General features: G+C 47.1%; 2 protein-coding genes across 2 annotated transcripts in view; both read left to right on the top strand.

Annotated features, from left to right (window-relative positions):
- nexmifb (neurite extension and migration factor b) overlaps positions 1–26,013 on the top strand; it is a 313,433-nt gene that overhangs the window by 49,979 nt on the left and 237,441 nt on the right. The window lies entirely within an intron of this gene.
- On the top strand, positions 17,768–18,059 carry LOC119951699 (splicing factor 3B subunit 5-like). The gene has a single exon (XM_038774954.1). It carries the CDS (start codon positions 17,773–17,775, stop codon positions 18,031–18,033), a length of 261 nt encoding a protein of 86 aa, XP_038630882.1. The 5' UTR covers positions 17,768–17,772; the 3' UTR covers positions 18,034–18,059.

Genomic DNA, 26,013 nt, shown 5'->3' with positions numbered 1-26,013 from the left:
AGGGATGGTCTACACCCAGATACAGGGTGGACAGGGATGGTCTACACCCAGATACAGGGTGGGCAGGGATGGTCTACACCCAGATACAGGGTCGACAGGGATGGTCTACACCCAGATACAGGGTGGACAGGGATGGTCTACACCCAGATACAGGGTGGACAGGGATGGTCTACACCCAGATACAGGGTGGACAGGGATGGTCTACACCCAGATACAGGGTGGACAGGGATGGTCTACACCCAGATACAGGGTGGACAGGGATGGTCTACCCTCAGATACAGGATGGACAGGGATGGTCTACACCCAGATACAGGGTGGACAGGGATGTTCTACACCCAATACAGGGTGGACAGGGATGGTCTACACCCAGATACAGGGTGGACAGGGATGGTCTACACCCAGATACAGGGTCGACAGGGATGGTCTACACCCAGATACAGGGTGGACAGGGATGGTCTACACCCAGATACAGGGTCGACATGGATGGTAACCCAGATATAGGGTGGACAGGGATGGTCTACACCCAGATACAGGGTCGACAGGGATGGTCTACCCTCAGATACAGGGTGGATAGGGATGGTCTACACCCAGATACAGGGTGGACAGGGATGGTCACCACCCAGATACAGGGTGGACAGGGATGGTCTACACCCAGATACAGGGTCGACAGGGATGGTCTACACCCAGATACAGGGTCGACAGGGATGGTCTACACCCAGATACAGGGTCGACATGGATGGTCACCCAGATATAGGGTGGACAGGGATGGTCTACACCCAGATACAGGGTCGACAGGGATGGTCTACCCTCAGATACAGGGTGGATAGGGATGGTCTACACCCAGATACAGGGTGGACAGGGATGGTCACCACCCAGATACAGGGTGGACAGGGATGGTCTACACCCAGATACAGGGTCGACAGGGATGGTCTACCCTCAGATACAGGGTGGACAGGGATGGTCACCACCCAGATACAGGGTGGACAGGGATGGTCTACACCCAGATACAGGGTGGACAGGGATGGTCTACCCCCAGATACAGGGTGGACAGGGATGGTCTACACCCAGATACAGGGTGGGGAGGGATGATCTACACCCAGTGGATGACAAGGTTCGAACCATGAAAGGGGCCCGACCTGAAGAACACCACTGAACTCCGGTTGTTTCTAGACCTAGCAAATTATTGTGGAAACTTCATCGCCAACGTGGCCACCTTCTTGGCTCCACTTTACATGCTGCTGAAGAAGAACCAGTCGTGGTTCTGGGGTGTGGCACATAACAAAGCATTCGTTGGGGTAGAAGAGCATCTGTCGTTCTCTCATCTCCTTACTCACTACGATCCAGATCAGCCACTAATCCTGAAATGCAATGCCTCCCCTTATGCCATTGGGGTGGTGCTGGGATGACGGTACAGAACGCCCCATCACTTTTGCCTGGAGGACACTGTAGAATGCCGAGCAGCGATATGCTCATTTAGAGAAGGAGGGCTTGGCAATGTCATTTGGAGTCAAGAAATTCCATCAATATGTTTATGGGAGGAACATCTCTATTGTGACTGACCACAAATCCTTGCTCGGTCTTTTAAGGGAAGACATTGCAACAGCCAGAATTCAGGGTTGGGCACTTCTACTCACTACGTACGAATAGTCGTTTCAACACTGGCCGGGCAGATTTCCCATGCCAACGCTCTCAGTCATCTACCATTGCGCATGATTTCCCTGTCCCTGCCAGTGGCGGATGGAGTGATTACAACTTTTAATATTATGAATACCTTGCCAGTGATGGCTGTTCAGATGCGAGCATAGACACAGCAAGATCTGACACTGCCGAAAGTCCGCCACATGCGTTTGAGCGGCGGAATGCTGGGGGACTGCTGGCATAGCCCTACAACTCAGCATGGAGGATGGTATCATACTGTGGGGAGCTCCTGTGGTCATCCCACTGCAGGGTCAGGTGACGCTGCTGAAGGACCTACACAGTAGTCATCCAGGTACCTCTCAGATGAAGTTGCTGGCCCATAGTTCTGTTTCATGGCCTGCCATCGATGAGGACATTGAGAGGGTCGTATGCAGCAGCCCAGCGTGCCAGGAGCATCAGAGGCTCCTGCCGGCGGTCTCCCTGCATCCATGGGAATGGCCGGAATGCTCATGGGTGTGACTGCATGTGGATTCTGCAGGGCCTTTCATGGGATCTTAATCATCATGGACGTCCACTCAAAATAGCTTGACATGTACATGATGATCTTGACCATGGCCACGGTAGAAAAGCTCCAGTCCTTTCGGAACTCATGGGATTCCTGCGGTCCTGGTGATGGACAATGGGACACCCTTCACAAGTGAGGAGCTTGCCACATTTGCAAAACAGAATGACATTTGGCTTATCTGAACCACCCTGTACCATCGCTCATCTCCCTGGAGGAAATGGTGGTCCAGACTTTAAAAAGAGGCGTGAAAAAACCAAACCATGGGCTCCATGGACACATTTTTAACTACTGCACAGTGCCACACGTGATGAAAGGGGTGGCCACTGCAGAACTGCTAATGGGCCAAAGCCTTAGAACCCGGTTCAGCCTCCTTTTCTCAAACCTCGGTGGGAAAGTGGAGGTACAACAGGAGGCACAGAAGCGACACCATGACTGGACGATGCCAGGGTGGCAATTTGACTCGGTGGTCGCAGTCAATGGCCACAATTTTGGAGAGGAGGCACACTTTGGCTCCCAGGGGTAGTGCTGGAGAGAACAGGATCGGTGTCCTGCAAAGTTAAATTTCGGGGGAGAGTTCAGCAGAAGCATTTGTACCACCTTGAGAAGCGGGAGCCCGCACTACACAATGCCCGACGAGCAGCATTTAGGAACCCTCTGTGCCAGGACCACCCAACAGGCAGGGGACCCAGCCACTGATATTCCAGTGCCTGGACCAGCAGGATGACGATGACTCTGGCTCGGAAATGGACACGAAAGTATCTGTGCAGATGGACGACGTTGTGTCTGGGACTGAGGTCCTGGCGATACACTTTGGAGGTTGGCCAGTAAAAGGTGGTCGATGAACCAATACACACAGCCCGACCCAGGATTGCTGCTAGCTGAAACACAACCTCGGGTGAAGGAGCACATAGGGCCCCCACTGTTGGCGCTGAAGGGAGCTTTTGGTCTTTGAGGGGCTGGGGGGGGAGTGGGAGGGGGAGGAATGTCACAACTCCCATGAGGACCACGGGAAATCCATTGTTGATCTCCCCGTGGGACTCGTGGCGTACGAGCTTCCCAGGTAAATGGGGCGAAGACCACTCAGCTGGAGCTGGTTAGATCTACATATAAAACCGGCCCAAGCAGGGCCCAGAGTTGTCCAACAGGTTGTTCAACAGGGACTGGATTGTGGGAGAGTTACTGCAATGGGAAGAGTATTCTACATGGCTCAATAAATCACTGTTGCACTACCGCTAGCTTCCTCAGTTACTGAACTTTATAATCCCCATTTAATCCCCATTGTTATGTGGTGGGTCGTCTCTCAAACAACGATGAATCAGACTACAGAAGGGAGATAAATCACTTGGTTGCATGGTGTACCGAAAACAACCTCTCTCTAAATGTCAGAAGGATCAAGGAACTGATGATTGACTTCAGGAAATGTAGCATGAACCCCTCCCGTCTACATCAATGGCTCCGAAGTGGAGATGGTCGGTAGCTTTAAGTTCCTGGGGTCACCAACACAAACAGACTGCCCTGGTTCACTCACGTTGATGCAACAGTCAAGAAAGCCCAACAATGTGTCTACTTCCTAAGGAAGCTAAAGAAATTTGTCATGTCTGCATCGACTCTCACAAACATCCACAGATGTGCCATAGAGAACATCCTATCCAGCTGCATCACAGCCTGGTATGGCAAGTGCTCAGCCCAAGATCGTAAGAAACTGCAGAGTGTGGTGAACTCAGCCCAACGCACCACACAAGCTTGCCACCCTCCCATTGTGGATGTGGAAGTTTTGGAAAAGGTGCAAAGGAGATTTACCAGGATGTTGCCTGGAATGGAGAGTAGGTCTTACGAGGAAAGGTTGAGGGTGCTAGGCCTTTTCTCATTAGAACGGAGAAGGATGAGGGGCGACTTGATAGAGGTTTATAAGATGATCAGGGGAATAGATAGAGTAGACAGTCAGAGACTTTTTCCCCGGGTGGAACAAACCATTACAAGGGGACATAAATTTAAGGTAAATGGTGGAAGATATAGGGGGGATGTCAGAGGTAGGTTCTTTACTCAGAGAGTAGTGGGGGCATGGAATGCACTGCCCGTGGAAGTAGTTGAGTCGGAAACGTTAGGAACCTTCAAGCGGCTATTGGATAGGTACATGGATTAGGGTAGAATAATGGAGTATAGATTAATTTCTTCTTAAGGGCAGCACGGTAGCATTGTGGATAGCACAATTGCTTCACAGTTCCAGGGTCCCAAGTTCGATTTTGACTTGGGTCGCTGTCTGTGTGGAGTCTGCACATCCTCCCCATGTGTGCGTGGGTTTCCTCCGGGTACTCCGGTTTCCTCCCACAGTCCAAAGATGCGCAGGTTGGATGGATTGGCCATGATAAATTGCCCTTGGTGTCCAAAATTCTATGATTAACCTAGGACAAAAGTTCGGCACAACATCGTGGGCCGAAGGGCCTGTTCTGTGCTGTATTTCTCTATTTCTATTTCTATTGATTCTGTCTACACCTCCCGCTGCCTCAGAAAGACAGACAGCATTGTCAGAGACCTCTACCACTCAGGCTTTGCTCTCTTCCAGACCCTTCCATCGGGCAGAAGATACAGAAGTCTGAAGACCCGCACATCCAGACATAGGAACAGCTTCTTCCCCACTGCTACTAAACTCCTCAACGGCTCCCCCTCGTACTGATCTGTTCCCTGTAAGAACACTATGCCCTATGCTCATGTATTGCTTGTTTGGCAGCACGGTAGCGCAGTGGGTTAGCTCTGCTGCCTCATGGCGCCGAGATCCCAGGTTCGATCTTGGCTCTGGGTTACTGTCCGTGTGGAGTTTGCACATTCTCCCCGTGTGTGCGTGGGTTTCGCCCCCACAACCCAAAGATGTGCAGGGCCGGTGGATTGGCTACGTTACATTTTTTTTTATAAATGTTTTTTATTGGGTTTTTGAACAAGGTATATTTACCGTTATGTACAAACGATAAGAAACATATCCTCTTAATTGGAAAAAAACATTAATTGGGTTCTCAAAAATTCTTTTAAAAAAAAGTATTGCTTCTTTAGCCCTTGTTCCACACTGTAACCAATCACTATTTGTTGATGTGCTATTTATCAATGTACTCTGTCGATTATTCTTTTGTCTACTATTTACTGACAGTGTACGTTCCTTTGGCCTCAGAAAAGTACTTCTCATTGTACTTCGGTACATGTGACAAAAAAAATCAATCAATCAATCAATCAACCATTTGCCCAAGACCACCTCTGCTGCAGGCTACAATTATACAACATGCGCTGGCTTGAGCTAGCACCATTTTGAGTTTCTCGAGATCAGTAAATCGGAATGATATGCTCCACATCAATCTGAGACATTTCTACCAGGGAAAATCAGGGAATATTAGCAGAGACCTGCATAACCACTGTAATCTATTAATTCTGAGTGGTTTGTGGTATGGAGAGCACATTTCAGTGACGCAGGAGATAAAAGCATAAGAGGTGAGTTGTGCTTAGTATTCAGCACAATGGAATAGGACATGATGGTTGGTATAGGAGCACAGTTATCTGTAGTTGTTGATTGTGACACTGTGGAAATTTTGTGCATTAGCTCGTCCTTTCAACAGTCGTGTTGTTTTTCATATCGGAGTACAAGTGTCCAATATGGTTCGGTTGAGAGATTTTGAGGACAGTAAGAATTTTAGATTGCTCCTTGGAGAGGTTTCAAAAGAGCACAGTGGTAGCTTGATCACCGACGTTCTACCACAGAATTATGGAACTCTAATTCAGAACATGCTATTTCTCACATGTCAAGTTCCCAGTCTGAGCTGAGGCCTTCTGTTGATGGGAGGTTTGGGGGAAGTAGAGTGTGGCAAATGAGAGAATGAATCAACCCGTGTCACTTTCTCTCACACTCTGCCCGTTGAATAATTCAGGAAAGCAGAAGCAGAAATGTAGGAGCGTTTTATTTTTAGTCAAGAAACCGGTCCAAAGCTCAGAAGAGGATACAAGAATAAGAGAGGAATATTAAAGAATTATTGGAGCAGAAGGAATGTAGGTGAGCCCTTCCCATTTGAGAGGGAAAATAATTTAGGAACTAGGATGCAATATGAAAATAAATCAGTGCAGTATTTCACGGTTGTGCTCTAATTCTAGATTTTATTTTAAAACATAGAAGGGGGAAAAGCATATTGACGTAGCACTATGCAGACTTACAGTAATTTCCCCAGGTGTAGGCAGGGCACAGGAGGCTACTTACGTGACCCATGCGGCATCGTTCATTGATCTCGTTGAAGAACAGAGCCCCGCAGCAGTGCCGATCCCAATGAATGACCGTAATTCAGCATAGTGCTGGTAGAAGATGTTCTACGTAAATCAGTTACTGCCCCACAGTATGTCCTGTTATAGAACGAGTCTTGTTTTGGGGCCAAATAAAATTCCCGCAGTTAAATGCCTTTAACATTACAACAAAATCTCAATTAATGTGGCCCAGATTTTATGGTCATCTGTGAGGCAACGGGAGCAAAGTTCCTTTCATCTGGTGTCATGTTTCAGCATGGTGCCCTCTACAAGGGCACCATGGCATCTGAGCAGGGGCAAGAAACAGTGAAGCTCTTCAATCAATCATATACACTGTGAGGGTGGCAGGGTGGCGCAGTGGTTGGCATTGCTGCCTCATGGTGCCGAGGATCCCAGCCCGGGGTCACTCTGTGTGAAGTTTGCACATCCTCCCCTGTCTGCGTGGGTCTCACCCCGACAATCCAAAAGGATATGAAGGGTAGGTGGATTGCTAATGCTAAATTGCCCCTTAATTGGGAAAAAGAATTGGGTACTCTCAATTTATTTTTAAAAAAATCATATACATTGTGGAATGTTCCCTCTGGGGCAGGATGCAGAGGTCAGAGGTTTCTGAAGGAAAATGTTCACGAGCCCTGATCTTCATGAAGGGCGGCCCTTAATTGGCCTGGAGAGGGGTTTGCCACCCTAAAGATGGGAGACAGACTCTCGAAGCTGGACAGCCTTCCAGCTTCAAGGGAGACATCGGCTGCAATCGAGGGTAAGGAAGGGAGAGGGTGCTTCAAATGAAGGCACCTCTCTCCCTTTTTAAACTTAATTTCAAAAATGCATCTTCTTTCAGCCAGCACCATTCCTGGACTGCCTGGAGTGCTGCCCAGAGGGCCCCCCCACCCCTATTCCCCTGTCCACCACTGGTTGGCCACTTCCAGGCACCCAAATTGCAGCCCCCACCCCCCCGCCACTGACCATTGGGGTTTAGAAACCAAATGGAAAATCCCTCAATTAATCCTTAATTGGCCCCATTGAACTCTTAATGAGCCATTACCGCTGCCACCCACCATCTCCGCATAAAAATGGCCCAGAGTCAGAATGGTGCTGTGGAAGTGGCATGCAGGCCAGTGCCCAGGAACGGGTATGCCGGTGGCCGGGCGACTCTCAGCTTCCACCCACCTTCATTTCCAGCCCTCCTGGTGACTCAGAAACCTGCCCGGGCCCTGCTAAAACCTAAACCAGAAAGTATAAAGCAAGAAATTGAAATTACGTTTAATATACTGAAAGCAAAATAAAAATTGGGAAATATGGATCGGAGTAAGAGAGAGAGAGAGAGCTAGAAAACAGGCAAAAATGTTTTAAAAATACATTCAACACTAAGTTAAATGTATTCAGCACTGTGGGCGCGATTCTCTGCTGCCCACGACGGGTTGGAGAATAGCGGGAGGCATTTTTCCCGCTATTCTGCCCCCCCTACAGCCGCCCCACGACACGAATCGCTGCTCGCCGTTTTTTACGGCGAACAGCGATTCTCCCCTGGCCGATGGGCCGAGTTCTCAGGCCTTTACGGCCGTTTTCACGAATGCAATCACACCTGCTCTCACCGTTCGTGAAAACGGCCGCAAAGTGCCGTCCCGGACAACCATGGCACCGATTGGCACGGCCGCACCACGGTCGTGCCAAGGGTGGCATGGGCCTGCGATCGGTGGGCACCGATCGTGGGCAGTGGGTCCGATACCTGTGCACTATTTCTTCCTCCGCCGCCCCACAGGATCAGTCCGCGGGGCGGCTGAGGGGCATGACAGCCCGCGCATATGCGTGATGACGTCATCCGCGCATGCGTGGGTTGGAGCCGTCCAACCCGCGCATGCTCGGCTGACGTCATCGTGCGCGTCAGCCGCCGTGACACTTGGCGCGCGGGCTTAGCGACAGTCGCTAAGCCCACGATGCTGTGCTTCACGGGGCCGCGCTGCTAGCCCCGCCCGGGGGGGAGAATCGGGTCCCGGGAGGGGGCGCGGAGGCTGCCGTGAAACACGGCCAGTTTCACGGCAGCCTTTACGACTTGCCGCATTTGCGGAGAATCGCGCCCTAAGTGTCTTCTGAGGGAATGTGACTCCATGCTTGTACAACTAATTCTTCAGGGCCAGAGAGGATATTCATTAATAACTACAACTTGTTAAGTTGTTTAAAAACTCACTTACTCCTGAATACACACTTTTTCAACATACATTTGTGCCGAGATGGTGGGCAAGCGCTGCAAGTTTGCACTGTTGGTTTTATTTGAATTTCAAGTCAATTGATGGATATGGCAGGAGTCTCGTCAGGAGGATGTTTTGGATTTACATGCTTAATTGTGCATGTGTTATTGCAAGAAGTTTCTATTCAATTGATCCAATGATAGGTGAGCATTGTTAGCTACACCAATATTCTCATTGCAAAATCCATCTCGGAGCTAGCAGGTTGTGTATTTAGGCTCCATTTTAGGACTTAATCTAGGCGAACGTACTAGGGAAATGCTGAGTGCTATGTTGGCATTTCCTCAGGAAATGCTTTAAACCAAGATCCCAACTGCCGGTTGACGTGAACATTAGGATCCTATGGGAATATTTGAAGAGAAACAAGGAGTGGAATTCTCCCATGCCCCGACCGGTATGATCAATGGTGAGAATTCGGCAGGAGGTCCAAAAATTGGTTTCGTGCTGGCATAAATTTACAGCGGCATCTTCAGATGGTACCTGCCATGGAAATCCCATTGGAGGAAGGTTTGAATCCTGCTAATGGGGTGCAAAAGAAGCCCCCCCCCCATGCCCATTTTCCATTGTGCAAGCGGGAAAACACACCAGTCCAGAACACGTCTGGACCAATGTAGTCTGCAAAAGTCCAGACTTGCCTGAAGGAGGCCTTCAGAGTTCAGGATGGAGGCCACCAGTGACCCTGGGCTTTGGAACACCACAGTGGTTGAGGGGAGCATCTGTCCGGTGGATCTTCCGACTTCAATGTCTTCGAGGACTTCCATCTTAATTAGTAGGTCAGTGACCTTGGTTGTCTTTTCAGTATGGCACCCGAGTGTGATGATGGGACCATCAAGTCCAGTCTGCCATGCATAATCCCGGATGCATAGTTAATTACGCCGGGGATGGAAGATGATATTCCGCCAGCCTCTGCAACGGAAACACTCCCTGTTCCAGCCCCCGCCACTGGACTTGGTATCGGATGTGGGAATTCAACCCAGGATAATCCTGGCCAACTCTTTCCCCTCAAATTACTACCTCCAAAATTAGATTAACTGGCCATTCATTTTACTGCATAGGTGGGATTTTACAAGTTGTAACATAGTTGTAAAGTTCGTCTATATAACAATAGTGGGTGTGCTTTTGAGTAATATGTTGCTTGTGAAGAGCTGAATGGAGGGATAAAGAATTAGATAAATAAAAATTCCTGTATCTGTCTCCCCCCCCCCCCCCCCCGCCGCCACCTCCAGAAGCACAATCTTGTCAAGTACTTCCTCCATCAGCAATATGTCCCAGTTGGGGTGAGCAATAATTACAAAGTTAATAGCAGACGTCAGCTGGCTCTTTGCTCAAGTGACACAGACCCGTAGTAATGTGAAATATTGATTGTGGCTAGTATACTTTCGATCCTGTTTGGTTAAATGCAATTTGTGGAAAAGCTTAGATGCCAAGTTGGATTCATTATAAATTGTACAGCCCTTCAAATCACTTTCTGTAACATTCATCCCAAAATAGTTGATATAAAATTTCAAATATTAACAGAAGATACTGGGATTCCACACTAAATGTGGTGCCACCTGGGAAAAGAGAGGAACAAAGTTAATGGCCTCCCAACAGTGTGCAAACCGATGTAATGTAATAGGTGGGAGGGACAGGCTATTCCAGGCTATTCCTCCGCAACCCCGCATGCTGTTTTCCCTGGATCAGGAAAAGTTGGCTAGTTTAACCCGACACCTACAGTGATATCAGGTTCACAATTTAAATCCCTGCTGGAAATTCAAGTTTCCCTTCCGTGGTGTTTTTCCCAATGTGGGTCAATGCTTGAAGGCTGTGGAAATTCTGACGGGTAAACCTGCTGTCAACCCGGGAACCTTTTGACAAGTTTTAAATGGTCTTGTCAGTGATCCCTCCAATCCCATGCCTCTGATGCGTCCTCCATGCTCATTCTTCCAGTATCCAACATGTACAGAACTAGAGTCAAAATGTAACACTGGTAAGACTTTGCTTGTTTTGTAAGTTTCGGGAGCACTTCAATCAGGCATTGAAAATCCCGTTTAAAAAAACAGCTCCACTTATAACAGATGTTTCAATCAAACGCAGCCATTCATAGTATCTATGAAAAAAGCTTGAGGCTTCTTAACATCTCCTAAGCTTATCCAATAAACAATCAGGCATGGGAAAAAGACTTGAAAGAAAGAAAATCTTATTACAACCTCATAAAACCTGTCAGTTACATAGAGCTAGCATTCTCCCTTGCAGTTGGGTAAACATTGTCTACAGCGCTGAATATCAGGTGTCAGTTTTAGAGCTCAGCCAAGCATTCACCTGGCAATTGTACCAATTGAAGCAGGTTGAAAAGAGGGCCATGCATCTGCTTTTTTCCAACTGACCACATTATGGGGTGCAGGCTACATGAGGAGGCATGGAGGATATGGATGGGGCATGGGGAATATGAGTGTTGTGGAGGGGACTTGGGGGTGTATGTGTGGTTGAGGGATTGAGAGGTGATGCCTGGGGGGGTATCTAACAACCATATAGAGGACCGGCAAGATGTGCCAGCAAATTGAACCCGTCTATCTTCAAACCAGCCTGCCTCGCCATCCACACGTTACTACATGAGGCTTGTTTCTGGGGGGTGGCATTCCCAACCCCAGCCTGACCCCCACTCCTGGAGATCAAAATCTTGTGGGAATTTCCCGATTGGTCTGGAGTGCGACGTTGGAAATGGCCTGACTCATGGTTCCCAACTCCAAGGGGAAAATTGGCCCAATGTTTGATGACCTTTTGTCAGAACTCTTGCAGCTCTGCCTCCTCTGCAGTGCTTTTGTGGACTAAAATTTAATGACCTGAAAGGTTAATTAAATGTGCAGAATTATGCTGACTGCACAGATGCTGCTTCCTGATCTATTCCTGAGTATTGTCAGCATTTGCTGTTTTTTTTTCAGATTTCATGTATCCATTGTTATTTGCCCTCCCAATTCCTAGGTCTGAATTCTCAGTTTGAGAGACTCTGCTCCCGTTGGAACTGAATAGTGCGCAATTCGCGTTCCCATTGAGGGGGGGGGTTGCTGTTTGTTCCCAGATTCAGGGCACGCAAATGAGCCAGCACTTCGTCGACGTGAATTGAAACCAATTCCTGACAAGCTGAAGCTGCTTATAATCATCCCACTCACCACACACACACATTCCAGCCACGGAGGTGGCTCGGAGGAGACCTGCCACCTGTGATTCTGAGAGTCTGAAGTGGACCCACTGCTCAATGCCAATTAACCCTAATTTGGCGGGGGGGGGGGGGGGGGGGGGGTGGGTGGGAGACATTCTCTTCCCAGGGTGGGCCACAGATTCAAGCCCGCCCGCCCACCTGAACAGCACCTGGGAAGAGGTGGCAGAGCTAGTCAGTAGCTGCCAGCTTCACCAGGAGGAGACCCCTTCTGATCCTAAGCGGTGGGTGTCACTGGTGAGGCCTCTGCCTTGAGAAGGTCAGTATGCCAGGGAGGGTTCCAAAGGCTCTGGTGCAGGAGCCCTTTGATTGGGGTGAGCTCTGTTAATCCCCTGCTTCCTTTGCAGTGGGGCTGCGTGGTAGCACAGTGGTTAGCACTGTTGCTTCACAGCTCCAGGGCCCCAGGTTCGATTCCTGGCTTGGGGTCACTGTCTGTGCGGAGTCAGCACGTTCTCCCCATGTCTGCATACGTTTACTCCGGGTGCTCCGGCTTCCTCCCACAGTCCAAAGGTGTGAAGATTAGGTGGATTAGCCATGCTGAATTGCCCTTAGCATCCAAAAAGGTTAGGTGGGGTTATGGGGATAGGGTGGAGGTTTGGACTTAAGTAGGGTGCTCTTTCCAAGAACCGGTGCAGGCTCAATGGGTTGAATAGCCTCCTGTACTGTATATTCTACGATTCTGAGGCGTGCAAACACCTGGGGGGCTGGTGATTGAGCATGGCCATGCCCATCCCCTTGATGATAATGCTGGGGTATGAGGGTTTCCAGAGGGCTGACTGGGTGGGCTCCCACATCACCAGAGGCTCTCCTAACATTTACAGCACACAGTGAGATGCCACCTGTGAGAACTGCCAGGAACCTGTAAGTAGCAGCAGAGGGATGCGTTTACATCACATACTGCAGCAATGGCGGTCTGGGCCAGGCCACCGATTGCACAGACTTGTCACCAAAGCTGTTTCCTGCTGCACCCTTGGCCCAGGCAGCCACCCCCAGCAAGCCCAACACGTTTTGAGAATTTTTTACTTTCTCGCTCCTCTTCAACAGCCATGACAGTTTTGCATGGGGCCGCCGGCGCAGGGCACAAATGTCACTAACGCCGCCAGCGGGAGACCAGAGTAAGGTGTCGGAATTGGCATGGGGGCAAATCACAATTTTTCCATTACCCACTATTCTCCCCATAATCATCATTCAAGCTGCTGGAGTCGGGAGGTGGAGAATTCGGCCCCCGTTCTGTTCTTTTCTTGGTAACCATGGTGTGAATCAAGACCCATTTGGAGTCTTGACGCTTGTTCTCCCTGTTCTATTCCAGTCTTTCCTTGTTCCCTATCCATCTCTTCAAAAGCATCGACTTTACCTCCTTGAATTGTTTCAAGTAATCACCTGTGGTATTTCCTGGGCCTCCGTTCTCAGTTTCTTTGGTAGCACAGTGGTTAGCGCAATTGTTTCACAGCTCCAGGGTCCCAGGTTCAATTCCAGGCTTGGGTCACTGTCTGTGCGGAGTCTGCAAGTTCTCCCCGTGTGTGTGTGTGTGGGTTTCCTCCGGGTGCTCCGGTTTCCTCCCTCAGTCCAAAGATGTGCAGGTTAGGTGGATTGGCCATGATAAATTGCCCTTAGTGTCCAAAATTGCCCTTAGTGTTGGATGGGGTTACTGGGTTATGGGGACAGGGTGGGGTTGTGGGCTTAGGTAGGGTGCTCTTTCCAAGAGCCAGTGCAGACACGATGGGCCGAATGGCCTCCTTTTGCACTGTAAATTATGTAAATGTCATTGCCAAGCCAATTGAACAGAACATTGTCAAAACCTGGGTCAAAAGGTATCTCACAGGGCAAACCCATCACCGACTCCTATCAATGTCAAGCTTTTTCTTTCTGATTCTTCCAGGCCCTTGGCCCTCATTACATTAAGGCAGGAATAAATACATTCAACAACACCTTCTCCCAAACATCCCAATGTATCCCCTTTGCTTATAGTCACCATGCTCCAGCATTCCTATGAGTCTCTGGGAATTAGATAATTTATTTTGAAAGCATTTAGTTTCTCACTGACAAAGACCTGGACATTGAAGAAAAGGCTGCTTTACTGTGGAGGGCGTTGAAGACACAAAGTAAGCCATGTCATGAAACCTACAAGAATATGTCCAATCGGAATTGGTAATCCCACCTCTGTTCCTTCAGCTCTGGCTTTACCCTTTCCAATTCTCTTTCTTTGAAACTAGTGCTTTTCATCCTTGATCCATAACATCTTTCATTTCTGCTGTTTCGTTTATCTTTCACTGTTAAACACCTTGAGTCATTGTTCTACAAGGGTATGACCATGTATTTTTAAGCTGTTGCTGAACAATTCGGTCTTTGAAATGCATGTTGGACCTGAGAGTTTTGGTGTACTAAATGGAAGCACCTGGTGTTGTAAGGCTCAAATCATAGGGCTTGCTTACATAGAAACATAGAAACTTAGAAAGTAGGGGTAGGAGGAGGTCATTCCGCCTCATTATGATCATGACTCATCATCCAACTCAATAGCTTAATCCTGCTTTCCCCCCATATCCTTTGATCCCCTTCACCTCAAGTGCTATATCTAACTGCTTCTTGAAAGCATGCAATGTTTTGGTCAACTACTTCCTGTGGTACCAAATTCAGCAGGTCGACCACTCTCTGGGTGAAGACATTTCTCCTCTTTTCTGTCCTAAATGGTCTATCCCATATCCTCAAACTGTAACCCCTGGTTCTGGACACCCGCCATCAGGAACATCCTTCCTGCATCTACCCTTGTCTAGTCCTGTTAGAATTTTATAGGTTTCTAAGAGATCCCCCCTCATTCTTCGGAACGCCAACGAATACAATCCTAACCAATTCATTCTCTCCTCAAAAGTCAGTCATAGAATCATCGAATCTACAATGCAGAAGGAGGCCATTCGGCCCATTGAGTCTGCACCGGCCCTTGGGAAGAGCACCCCACTTAAGCCCACGCTTCCAACTTATCCCAGTAACCCCACCTAACCTTTTTTGGACACGAAGGGCAATTTAGCAAAGCCAATCCACCTAATCTGCACATCTTTGGACTGCGGGAGGAAACCGGAGCACCCGGAGGAAACCCACGCACACACGGGGAGAATGTGCAGACTCCGCACAGACAGTGACTTAAGCCGAGAATCGAACCTGGGACCCTGGAGCTGTGAAGCAACTGTGCTAACCACTGTGCTTCTGTGCTGCCACCCGAGGACCAATCTGGTAAATCGTCGTTGTGATCCTCCTGGAGCAAGAACATCCTTCCTCAGATAAGGAGACCAACACACAACATTCCAGGTGTGGCCTCACCAAGGTCCTGTCTCATTGCCTTTGCCTTCTTTACCGCCTGCTGTACCTGCATGCTTACCTTCAGTGACTGGTGTATGACTTGCACATTCCCCATTCTAATTTATGGCCATTCAGTTCACAGTTAACATTTGGTTTTTGTTACCAAAGTGGGTAACCTCGTAATTCTCCAAATTATACTGCATCTGCCATTCCTTTGCTCACTCACTCAACTGGTCCAGATCACACTGAAGCATCCCTGCATCCTCCTCACTGCTCACCCTCCCACACAACTTGGTGGCATCTGCAAATTTGGAGATATTACACTTTGTTCCCTTATCTAAATCATTAGTGTATACTGCGAATAGCTGGGGTCCTAGTACAATTCCTGCGGTACCCCACTAGTCACTGCCTGCCATTTGGAAAAAGACCCGTTAATTCCTACTCTTTGTTTCCTGTCTGCCAACCAGTTTTCTATCCATCTCAATACACTGCCCCTAATCACATACGCTTTAATTTTACACACTAATCACTTATGCAGGCCTTTCTCATAAGCGTTCTAAAAGTCCAAATATTCCACATCCCCTTGTCAACGTTACTAGTTACATCCTCAAAGAATTCTAGTAGATTTGTCAAGCATGATTTCCCCTTCATAAATCCATGCTGACTCTGTCCAATCCTGCGATTATTTTTTAAGTGCTCTGCTATAAAATCTTTGACAATGGATTCTGGAATTATCCCCATTGCTGACGTCAGGCTTATCCGTCTATGATTCCCTGATTTCTCTCTACCTCCCTTTTTAAATAGTGGAGTTACATTTACTACCCTCCAATCTGCAGGAACTGTTCCAGAGTCTATAGAATCCAGGAATATGACCACCAATGTATCCACTATTTCTAGAGCCACGTCAGTAATCTGGGATATAGATTATCAGGCCCTGGGGATTTGGCAGCCTTCAATCCCATCAACCTCCCAACACCATTTCTCTACTAATATTGATCTCCTTCAGTTCTTCCCGCTCACTAAACCCAGTGTTCCCCAACATTTCTGGTATCTGATTAGTGTCCTCATCACAGAAAAGTCCTGGTTAGTGGGAACATGTTAAAAGGTAGTTGAGAAAGAGCTGGAAATATACCATCCGTTTTCAAAAAAGGTTAAAAAACAGACCCACACAAATACAGATCCTGCTGGTCTAACATTGACAGAGGACATAGAATTGCATTGCAGAATGTTACAGTATAGGGCGAGATATACCGGCCGTGTTGCGCCCGAAAAGCAGCGTGGCACTGCTGATAGATGCTGGGTCTACCCGGCTCGCCACGCCTCATGAGATCTAACCTGATCTTGCGAGACCTCGCAATGTGAATTCCACCCTTTGTGGACGAGATCAATTTCTGGCAAATCTGGATATTAAATATGCAGTCTACTAGTTTCACTCTAATATGCATTCCCAAGATATAAGCAAGGCGTGGGATCTACCTCACCTTGGAGACCTCGGGCAAGCACAGATCTCCACAAATGGGGGCGAGGTGGAATGGCGCCCGTGGGGATATCCCAGGGGATTGGAGACCCCCCCAGGTGCTTTCCCTCTGGGCAGGGTTGCACCCTGGGCACCTAGGGCACTGAACACCATGGCAGTGCCACCTGGGTGCCAGCCTGGCACTGAAAAGGTGCCCAGGTGACACTGCCAGATGCAGGGGCATCCCAATCTCTCCCTTCATTGAGGACTGGCGAGTGCAGCTCCTCCGTGCAGAAAATGGGACTAAGGGCCGCACGGTGGCGCAGTGGATAGCACTGCTGCCTCATGCCGCCGAGGTCCCAGGTTCGATCCTGGCTGTGGGTCACTGTCCGTGTGGAGTTTTCACATTCTCCCCGTGCTTGCGTGGGTTTCACCCCCACAACCCAAAAATGTGCAGGCTAGGTGGATTGGCCACGCTAAATTGCCCCTTAATTGGGAAAAATTAATTGGGTACTCTAAATTAAAAAAGAAAACGTGACCAAGTGCGACTTCAGCCGCCTGTTCCCCGCTGCAACCCTCGATCTACCCGAAAGGCCATTCAATAGCGTGTTTCTCGGCGCTCTGAGCGTGGGAAGCACCTGGTTAAACGCACGCTGTGAGACTCTGTTCCTATTCAGTTCAGATGGATCGCACCCATAGAATCAGGTGTATTTAGCCCAACATGTTTGTGCCGGCGCCTCACTTCACATGAGCCATCCCCCACCTTGCTGTTGCTTTCCACATTCTATTATTTAAGCAACCTTTCTTCTTGGCAGTATCCAAATTCTGGCTTCCCTCCATGTAAAGCTTTCTATTCTAATTTCCCTTCAATTTTTCGTATGGTTATCTTTGATTTGTGTCCTATAGTTACTGTCTTACTGATCAGCTGTCACAATTTACCATGTTGTGACTCTTCATAACCTATAAGGTCAACCGTAACTCTCGTTAGCCCAACTGGGAAAAAGTCCCGCCTTCTCAGAGAAGTAATGATTCATTATTGTTGGTGAGGGTGGCCATCTTGGCGCGGGGCCCGCTGGCGGTTGCCATTTGAATCCGGAGCCGGGGCAGCGCCATGATGGACCGCTACAACATCCATAGCCAGCTGGAGCACCTCCAGTCCAAGTACATCGGCACCGGGCACGCCGACACCACCAAGTGGGAGTGGCTGGTCAACCAGCACCGCGACTCGTACGCCTCCTACATGGGCCACTTCGACCTGCTCAACTACTTCGCTGTGGCCGAGAATGAGACCAAGGCCCGGGTCCGCTTCAACCTCATGGAGAAAATGCTGCAGCCCTGCGGACCCTCGCCAGACAAGCCCGAGGAGGCCTGAGGAGCAGGAGGAGGGAGCAGCGGAGCCTGGGGTGGGTATGAAGGTATATGGGTGAAGGGTAGGGGTAGAGGGATATATGGGGTATATGGGTGAAGGATGGGGGTATGAGGGGTATATGGGGTATATGGGTGAAGGATGGGGGTATGAGGGTATATGGGTGAAAGATGGGGGTATATGGGTGAAGGATGGGAGTATGAGGGCAGCACGGTAGCATTGTGGATAGCACAATTGGGGCCTCACGGTAGCATGGTGGTTAGCATCAATGCTTCACAGCTCCAGGGTCCCAGGTTCGATTCCCGGCTGGGTCACTGTCTGTGTGGAGTCTGCACGTCCTCCCCGTGTGTGCGTGGGTTTCCTCCGGGTGCTCCGGTTTCCTCCCACAGTCCAAAGATGTGCGGGTTAGGTGGATTGGCCATGCTAAATTGCCCGTAGTGTAAGGTTAATGGGGGGATTGTTGGGTTACGGGTATACGGGTTACGTGGGTTTAAGTAGGGTGATCATTGTTCGGCACAACATCGAGGGCCGAAGGGCCTGTTCTGTGCTGTACTGTTCTAATTGCTTCACAGCTCCAGGGTCCCAGGTTCGATTCCGGCTTGGGTCACTGTCTGTGCGGAGTCTGCACGTCCTCCCTGTGTGTGCGTGGGTTTCCTCCGGGTGCTCCGGTTTCCTCCCACAGGCCAAAGATGTGCAGGTTGGGGGATTGGCCATGATAAATTTCCCTTAGTGTCCAAAATTGCCCTTAGTGTTGGGTGGGGTTACTAGGTTATGAGGATAGGGTGGAGGTGTTGACCTTGGGTCGAGTGCTCTTTCCAAGAGCCGGTGCAGACTCGATCGGCCGAATGGCCTCCTTCTGCACTGTAAATTCTATGATAATCTATGATTATTGAAATAACCCTTAAATATTTCTAAAGCTTGAGGCAGGCTGCGTAAGGTAATTGAAAAGTAAATTACAGCAGGATTTAATTCACAGGAACCTATCAAAACATTTTAGTACCTGTGGAAGAAGAAGATAACTGGAATTCTGACATTGCGCCCTTCATTGTTTGCTTTGCCTTCTGATGCCTGAATAGGCACATGTGCATATCTATTAGTGTTACATCCCCACATCTTGCATGCAATTGTAGTTTCAAACAAAAGAAGATCACAGTTCTAAAAAGGGCAGAGAGTTGAGCACGCTCTGGCTAAACCTAACAGAGTGCATTATCAAAAGCTTTGCAACAGCTTTAAAAAAAATCATAAACAGTTACTGATTATAGGGGTGATATGTGGCAGTTTGCATTTAATGTTAAATTGCATCAATTTTGAAGATTGATCACGGTGGGGTATAGTCATGGCTTATTTCTATGGAATTCAAGTTACCACTGCCTGCACCAATTGTGTGTTGTGTTGTCTGCAGCAAGAGTAAAACCAAGTGTGTCCATCCACCAAATAAATTATAAATTGTGATAGAACTTGCTTGGCAGGATCCCAGGCTTTCTAACTATATATTTTTTGTGCTTTGAGCAATTTCTGGGGTTAGTTTTGTGTCACCTGCTGATGCTCGATCAATGACTCCAGAAGCGAGATTGGATGACAATTGAAGGCTTTATTGAACTAGATGTTTCCCCCAGCAGCGCAGGTACAGAATGCAGCTGCTAGGGAGACACAGACTCTTATACCCCGCCTTACTAGGCGGAACCAGCAGGCAGGCTTCACCAATGATCTTGCTGTCTCAGGTACCTCCCACACGAATGGTCTTACAGCCTCAATCTGGGTACCGTAATACCCCTAATACCGACTACCACACCTGCATCACAGTGGTATGTGCTCTACAAAGATTTCAAAATAATTTTTCAACATCCATCTTGTACCTAAAAGCAGCTTGTCGAGTACCGATGAAAGGTCAATGAACTGAAACATTATGAAACATTACTCAAACACAGATGCAGCCTAAACTGCCGAGTATTTTGAGCACTTTAAATTTTTATTTCAGCTTCCTGGCATCTGAGGTATGTCAGGTTATTTTTTAAATCATTGACATCGCTGTACTGTACATGGTCAGCTGCTGCTCAAAGGTAGCATACTCCCCCCCCCCCCCCCCCCCCCCCCCCCCCCGCCGAGGCAGAAGCTGGTTCAGGACAGGTTCCCCCTCCAGGTGCTTGAGCACATGTTCTAGACAGACACTCAATGCAGTGCTGACAGAGTTCTGCTTTGCTGTGGGCAGTGTCCTTCCAAACTAAAACCTTTGTCTACTCTCCAGGGTGAATGTAAAAGATGCCGGATGTAAAGGAAGTGCAGGATGTTCTCCTGTTTACCTCTGCACTAACTTCACCGAAAACAAATGATCTCAATGTTGTTTCTTACATTGCTCCAGGCGCTACACTCGAAAGTATTTCATTCTCTGCAAAGCACTTTGACGTGTACGGATGTGTTTTTTTTTAATGCACTTTACTTTTTTTTCATTTTAAATGTGATTATTAATTTATGGGCACCCCGTTGAGTTGGTATCAAATACAGTGCGCAGTGTTGTACAGAGTCATACAGATAATGAAGGTATATAATATGGTTCCTTGTCTCACCAGAGATTGGTAATCATCCCTCAGCCAGAGTCTTGTACACTAACTGGTGAATATTGTATGTTGGTTTTGACTGGTGAAGGAATGGTTGTGGAGACATAAAGATGTCTGAACAATAACTGGTTTATTGTAAGAACGAAACTATTTACAGAATTGCAAGACCTAGTCCCACAAATGAAAGCTTTCAGTCTTGATCACCTGTGGCACGGTGGTTAGCACTGCTGCCTCACAGCACCAGGGCCCGGGTTCAATTCCGGCCTTGTCTGTGTGGAGTTTGTACGTTCTCCCTGTGTCTGCATGGGCTTCCTCCGGGTGGTCTGGTTTCCTCCCGCAGTTGTTATGATTGGGAGATGTCCAGAAATGGGATCAAAGATGTAGTGGTCAATTTAGGGGTGTCTGGGGCTAACAGACTGAGGGTAAAACTGCTAGCACTGAGTCAGAGGTATACACCCACACCTGGCCTGAGTTACATTGTCCCGTTTAAACTTAAACTTGTTCTTCTTACTAAAAATTTATTTTAAAGAGTACCTAATTCATTTTTTTTCTAATTAAGAGGCAATTTAGCGTGGCCAATCCACCTGCCCTGCACATCTTTTAGGTTGTGGGGGTGAGACCCAAGCAGACACGTGGAGAATGTACAAACTCCATATGAACTGTGACCAGGGCCCGGGTTCGATCCCTCAGCGCTGTGAGGCAGCAGTGCTAACCACGGCGGCACCATGTTGCCCTTATACTTGAACCTTGTTAATGGGAATAAAGAGGGTACTCCTGTTCAGCCGGGACGATTCACTCCAGACCCATTGTCATCTGGAACACTCTGATTTGCCAGCCATTAGCCCATTACAGAGTCTGATGGCCTTTTGTTGTCATAAATTGGAGGTTAATTGCATATTCATTGTATGGCCCTGTTCATTTGTGTAAACTTGAGTGGGAAATCAAAAGCCCAGATAGTAATGATGAGTTCAAGTCTGGACACGCCAAGGCAGAACCATTATTTGAAGAGTTGGGCGGAGCTCACAGAGACAAAAATAATCCTGTTTGAACAGGTGGGGTATAGAAGGATTTGTGAAGTCACCAAAAGAGGTCATGAAAATCTGCCACCAAGACGGGCTTTGGAAAAGGCGTCTGAAGGAGCTACTCTAACTTCAGGAATATATTCTGTAAATGCGACTATCGTTGTTGTCTGCCTGCCTAAGTGGAGTTGAGAGCTGTATGCCATTTTACGTGCTGTTTAATGGGAAATGGTGTGTTAGGATTAAACGATACGTGCAAGCTGTCAGGTTAGGTTTGAAGTTTAAATATTGTTTTTCTTTGTTTTAATAAAATTTTGCTTGTAAAAATAACCAAGCCCCATTTCTTCTGCAATCACACCGGAGCAAATTGATCTTTCTGCACTGTCTTAAAAATGTTTTTAAGAAGTGCGGTTCTGGCCAAATATCTTAGCCACTGTCGGGATCTGACCTGGTGTCTGCAAAACCAGATGTGCAGGTTAGGTGGATTGACCCTACTGAATTGCTCCTTTAGTGTCCAAGGATTTGCAGGTGCGTGGGGTTACGGGGCTAAGGTGGGTGAGTGGGCCAAGATGGGGTGCTCTTTCAGAGGGTTGGTACAGACTTGATGGGCCGAATGGCCTCCTTCTGCACTGTAGGGATTCTATGATCATACTACAGTGGACAAGTTACTAGGGGATTCCGGTACCAATAGAATGCTTCAGAGGGGATTAAAAATATAAATATCACTTATATTTACATTCCAACACAAGTAAAGATACGTATATTCTTAAAAGAGCCTCACTCCTCCCCAGAATGCAAACTTGATGTGCTTAACGGTATGCGCATTTGGTATAAATTGTGAGAGCGCTAATCAAAACTTTAGAAGGCTAATTTCAATACCTGTGGATTTTGTCGAAGAAAATAATCTTTCATTTTGAAAGTGGTTCCATTAAAATCACTTCCAATATATTAAAAATAGTGCTTGATCAACACGTTAATCATATTTTAAATTTACCATGGTTTTAAAAATTAAACCGATTTGAAATCTTCTGTGGTTGTAAAGTAAACATGTTTCTCAAGTAGAAATTGTAGATATATAATTAAAGTATACAATTAGTCAAATTCTGTAGCATCGCAGCCGAAAGTATAGTCTCAGATATTTGCACATTCAGTTGACAAAATGTGTGTGCCCGGCTCAAGTAAACATTTATTACTTAAGTAATCAATTAAATTTTAGGTTGACTAATTGCAAATAAATCAAACGTAATAAAGCACATTAAGGAGGTACAATTTTCAAAACGATCATGTGTGAACCAGCAAGTACCGCAGAACTACCCAAAATTCTCAATTTTGTTTAGAGCCAATATAAAATTTAGAACATAAACATATTTGCATTGATTAAAAAAGAAAACTTTAATTGACCGTTTGAAATCTGTCAAATTTTGTCCAATGGTCAGTGTCTTCAATTCTGCTCCACTCCCATAGCCCTCCCTATTTTTCCTCATTTCAATATAGTTCAGTTCTCGCGGATCTTACCATTTACTTAGAAAAAGATAGAAGCAGGAGGAGATAATTTAGCCCTTCGAGCCTGCTCCGCCATTCATTATGATCATGGCTGATCATCAATTTCAGTACCCTGACCCCGCCTTCCTCCCATATCCCTTGATCTCTTTAGCTCCAAGAGTTATATCTAATTCCGTCTTAAAATTACACATTTCGGCCCCCTGACACAGGAGCATATGCAGTTTATGTAATCACCCTTGACTACCAGGCACTTTAGGCACATCAGGAAAATAGTAGGATCAAACCTGTGTCTCAAACTCAGTGCAATGTGCAAATGGTGCAGTATCTTGACCCGAGTCTGCTTCATTCTGTTACTGCCAAAATGTTATTGGCATAATCCCATATACTACACCATGCCACCTCATCAATGTGAGTTGCATGGACTCTTTCCCAAGACTGCAATTAAACGCAAACAGAGGATCTAGAACAAAAGGTATCATGAAACTTGCTAATTAACTGTTTATGCTCGCAGAAGTCAGGATTTCTTCCACCAGGGCAATAGGAGTGTTGAGATGCATAGTTGTCGTATTAAGGATGTAACAGCTTGGAGGTCTGCGGTAAGTCTACAAAAGACAAATGTTCTCAGCACCTTTTTTGGACCTTTTTTTCAAACAAATGGCCTCCAGTACTCCTTTAGGGCTGCTCAAGATCTGGAAATAGCAGTTGAAGCCAATTCATGAGAGGCTCTTGACTAGGGTAAGTCAAATCTACCAATTTCAGTTGGGTGGCAGGGCCACCTAAAGAAACAAGGCCTCAACCACTTAGCAGTGACTCCTGCACACATGCCACGATCATCTACCTTGCTAAATTGACTATTGTACCGGTTTTAAACCCATAAAATGGGAATAATTATATTAGATTTAGACTGATCCCTGGCATTGCCTCCAAATTGCATATTGGAGGTAGTGGTAGGTGTGTTTATCTGATGTTTGGCAGCAGGAACCATTGTAAACATCAGAATATGCTTTGCACCTGGACCACCTGTGACAATATCTCACACATTCTGAAAATTTTACTATACAATTATTTACTTCAAAGCGCAGTGACTGTTGACGATTGCAGCCGATTCTTGCAACGCAAGATCCCACTAGCAGTAATGATGCTGGTTGAGAGGGAGATGTTGGCTAAGTGCCAAGGGATGTCCCTTTCCTTCAAACAGTACTGTGGAATCTGTACTGTCCATTTGACCTGCCAGAGCTGGCAGCGAGGTCTTCATAAGCGACACCACGATACTGCACAAATATAGTGCTGGAATGGGACTGGAACCTCTGTCTATGGTTCAGAAAGTAGAATGCTCTCCACCGAGCCTAGAAGGCACTTGAAGATCTGTTTAATAGGAGAATGATAATGTGGCAAACGATATTTAAGAAACATTTAGGCAAATTTGCCTTTTCTCCGGGAGAGCCTCAGGGAGAAGTGCTGCCCATCATTTGTATCGCAGTGATACCAACCAGCGACAAAGCATTTCAGTGTAATTTACATCGTCCAACTATAAATATGCAAGAAAAGGCTGACCAGGCAATTTTCTTGGAGGGAGGCTCCATTTAATTGCATTTATTTGGGCTGAGAAAAGGTCTGTCATACAACTTGGTTTTGAAATTCCGTGTGGAGTTTGCACATTCTCCCCATGTTTGCGTGGGTTTCACCCCCACAACCCAAAGATGTGCAGGGTAGGTGGATTGGCCACGCTAAATTGCCCCTTAATTGGAAAAAATTAATTGGATACTCTAAATTTAAACAAAAAACTTGTTTTTGAAATATAATAAAAAGAGCAATCTTAAAGGAATTTTGGTAACTTTAACATAACTGTGCAAGATTGCATACTCCTTTTGTAATCATTCGGACTTTCATGTATGTAATCTGCTGTGTACTGGTGATGGTGCCTGTTGTGTGCAGCGAGGAATGTGCAGTCTGGTAGACTTTTAACCTTTTGTTCTTGATGGTTTGAAAAAATAAATTCAGTCTTGTCAACCTATATGGTGATTCCATTCCTTCCCCCCCTATCCAAGCAATCTGCTCCATTAAATTTCCGCCATCTAATGGTGATTAATCCATATACAGCGTTATGAATATAAACCCCTGTCTTTTAAAAATCGAGGGGAATAATGACCGTGATGGAAGCAACTGCATCTTTGAGTCCACTCACCCAATTTTTGACTCCTTTTGAATTGTTAATGAAATCATTTTCTGAGAGTTGCATAGACTCTTTATTTTCCAGTTATCTTTTTCATTTGTTCAGCTGTCATTCCTCCTTAGAACTGCAGTTGCTTTGCTTTGTGGTGGTTAGAATGTGGAAGCTGCTACCATGTGGAGTAATTGAGGCAAAGAGCTAGGTGTTTGAGGACAGGCCGGATTGGGGGGGGGGGGGGGGAGAAAGAATCGGAGAGTAAATTTAGATGGAAGCAGGGTGGCAGAAGGGTCCATGTGGAGCACTGACATTTTGGACTGAATGGCCTGTTGATACTGAAATTTCTGATGTAATTGGGCATTTGTAATAAGGTTTGACAATGAAATGAGAATGCCTTATTTATTTCGCACCAGTCAGCCAGCGCATTGAGCGTGTGATGCATGTTTTTCTGCTGATTTTGTGAATGTCCGGGGCTGCATGGTGGCGCAGTGGTTAGCATTGCTGCCTCAAGGCGCCGAGGTCCCAGGTTCGATCCCGGCTCCGAGTCACTGTCCGTGCGGAGTTTGCACATTCTCCCCGTGTTTGCATGGGTTTTGCCCCCTCACAACCCAAATATGTGCAGGCTAGGTAGATTGGCCACGCAAAATTGTCCCTCAATTGGAAAAAATGAATTGGGTACTCTAAATTCATTAAAAAAAAAAGTTTGTGAATGTCTGGAAACCTAAGGAAAGGTCTGTGATCT

The sequence above is a fragment of the Scyliorhinus canicula genome, chromosome 17, assembly GCF_902713615.1.
Source record: "Scyliorhinus canicula chromosome 17, sScyCan1.1, whole genome shotgun sequence".
NCBI lineage: Eukaryota > Metazoa > Chordata > Chondrichthyes > Carcharhiniformes > Scyliorhinidae > Scyliorhinus > Scyliorhinus canicula.
The sequence above is the reverse complement of the archived record's forward strand: the minus strand, read 5'-3'. Positions and strand labels throughout refer to the sequence as shown.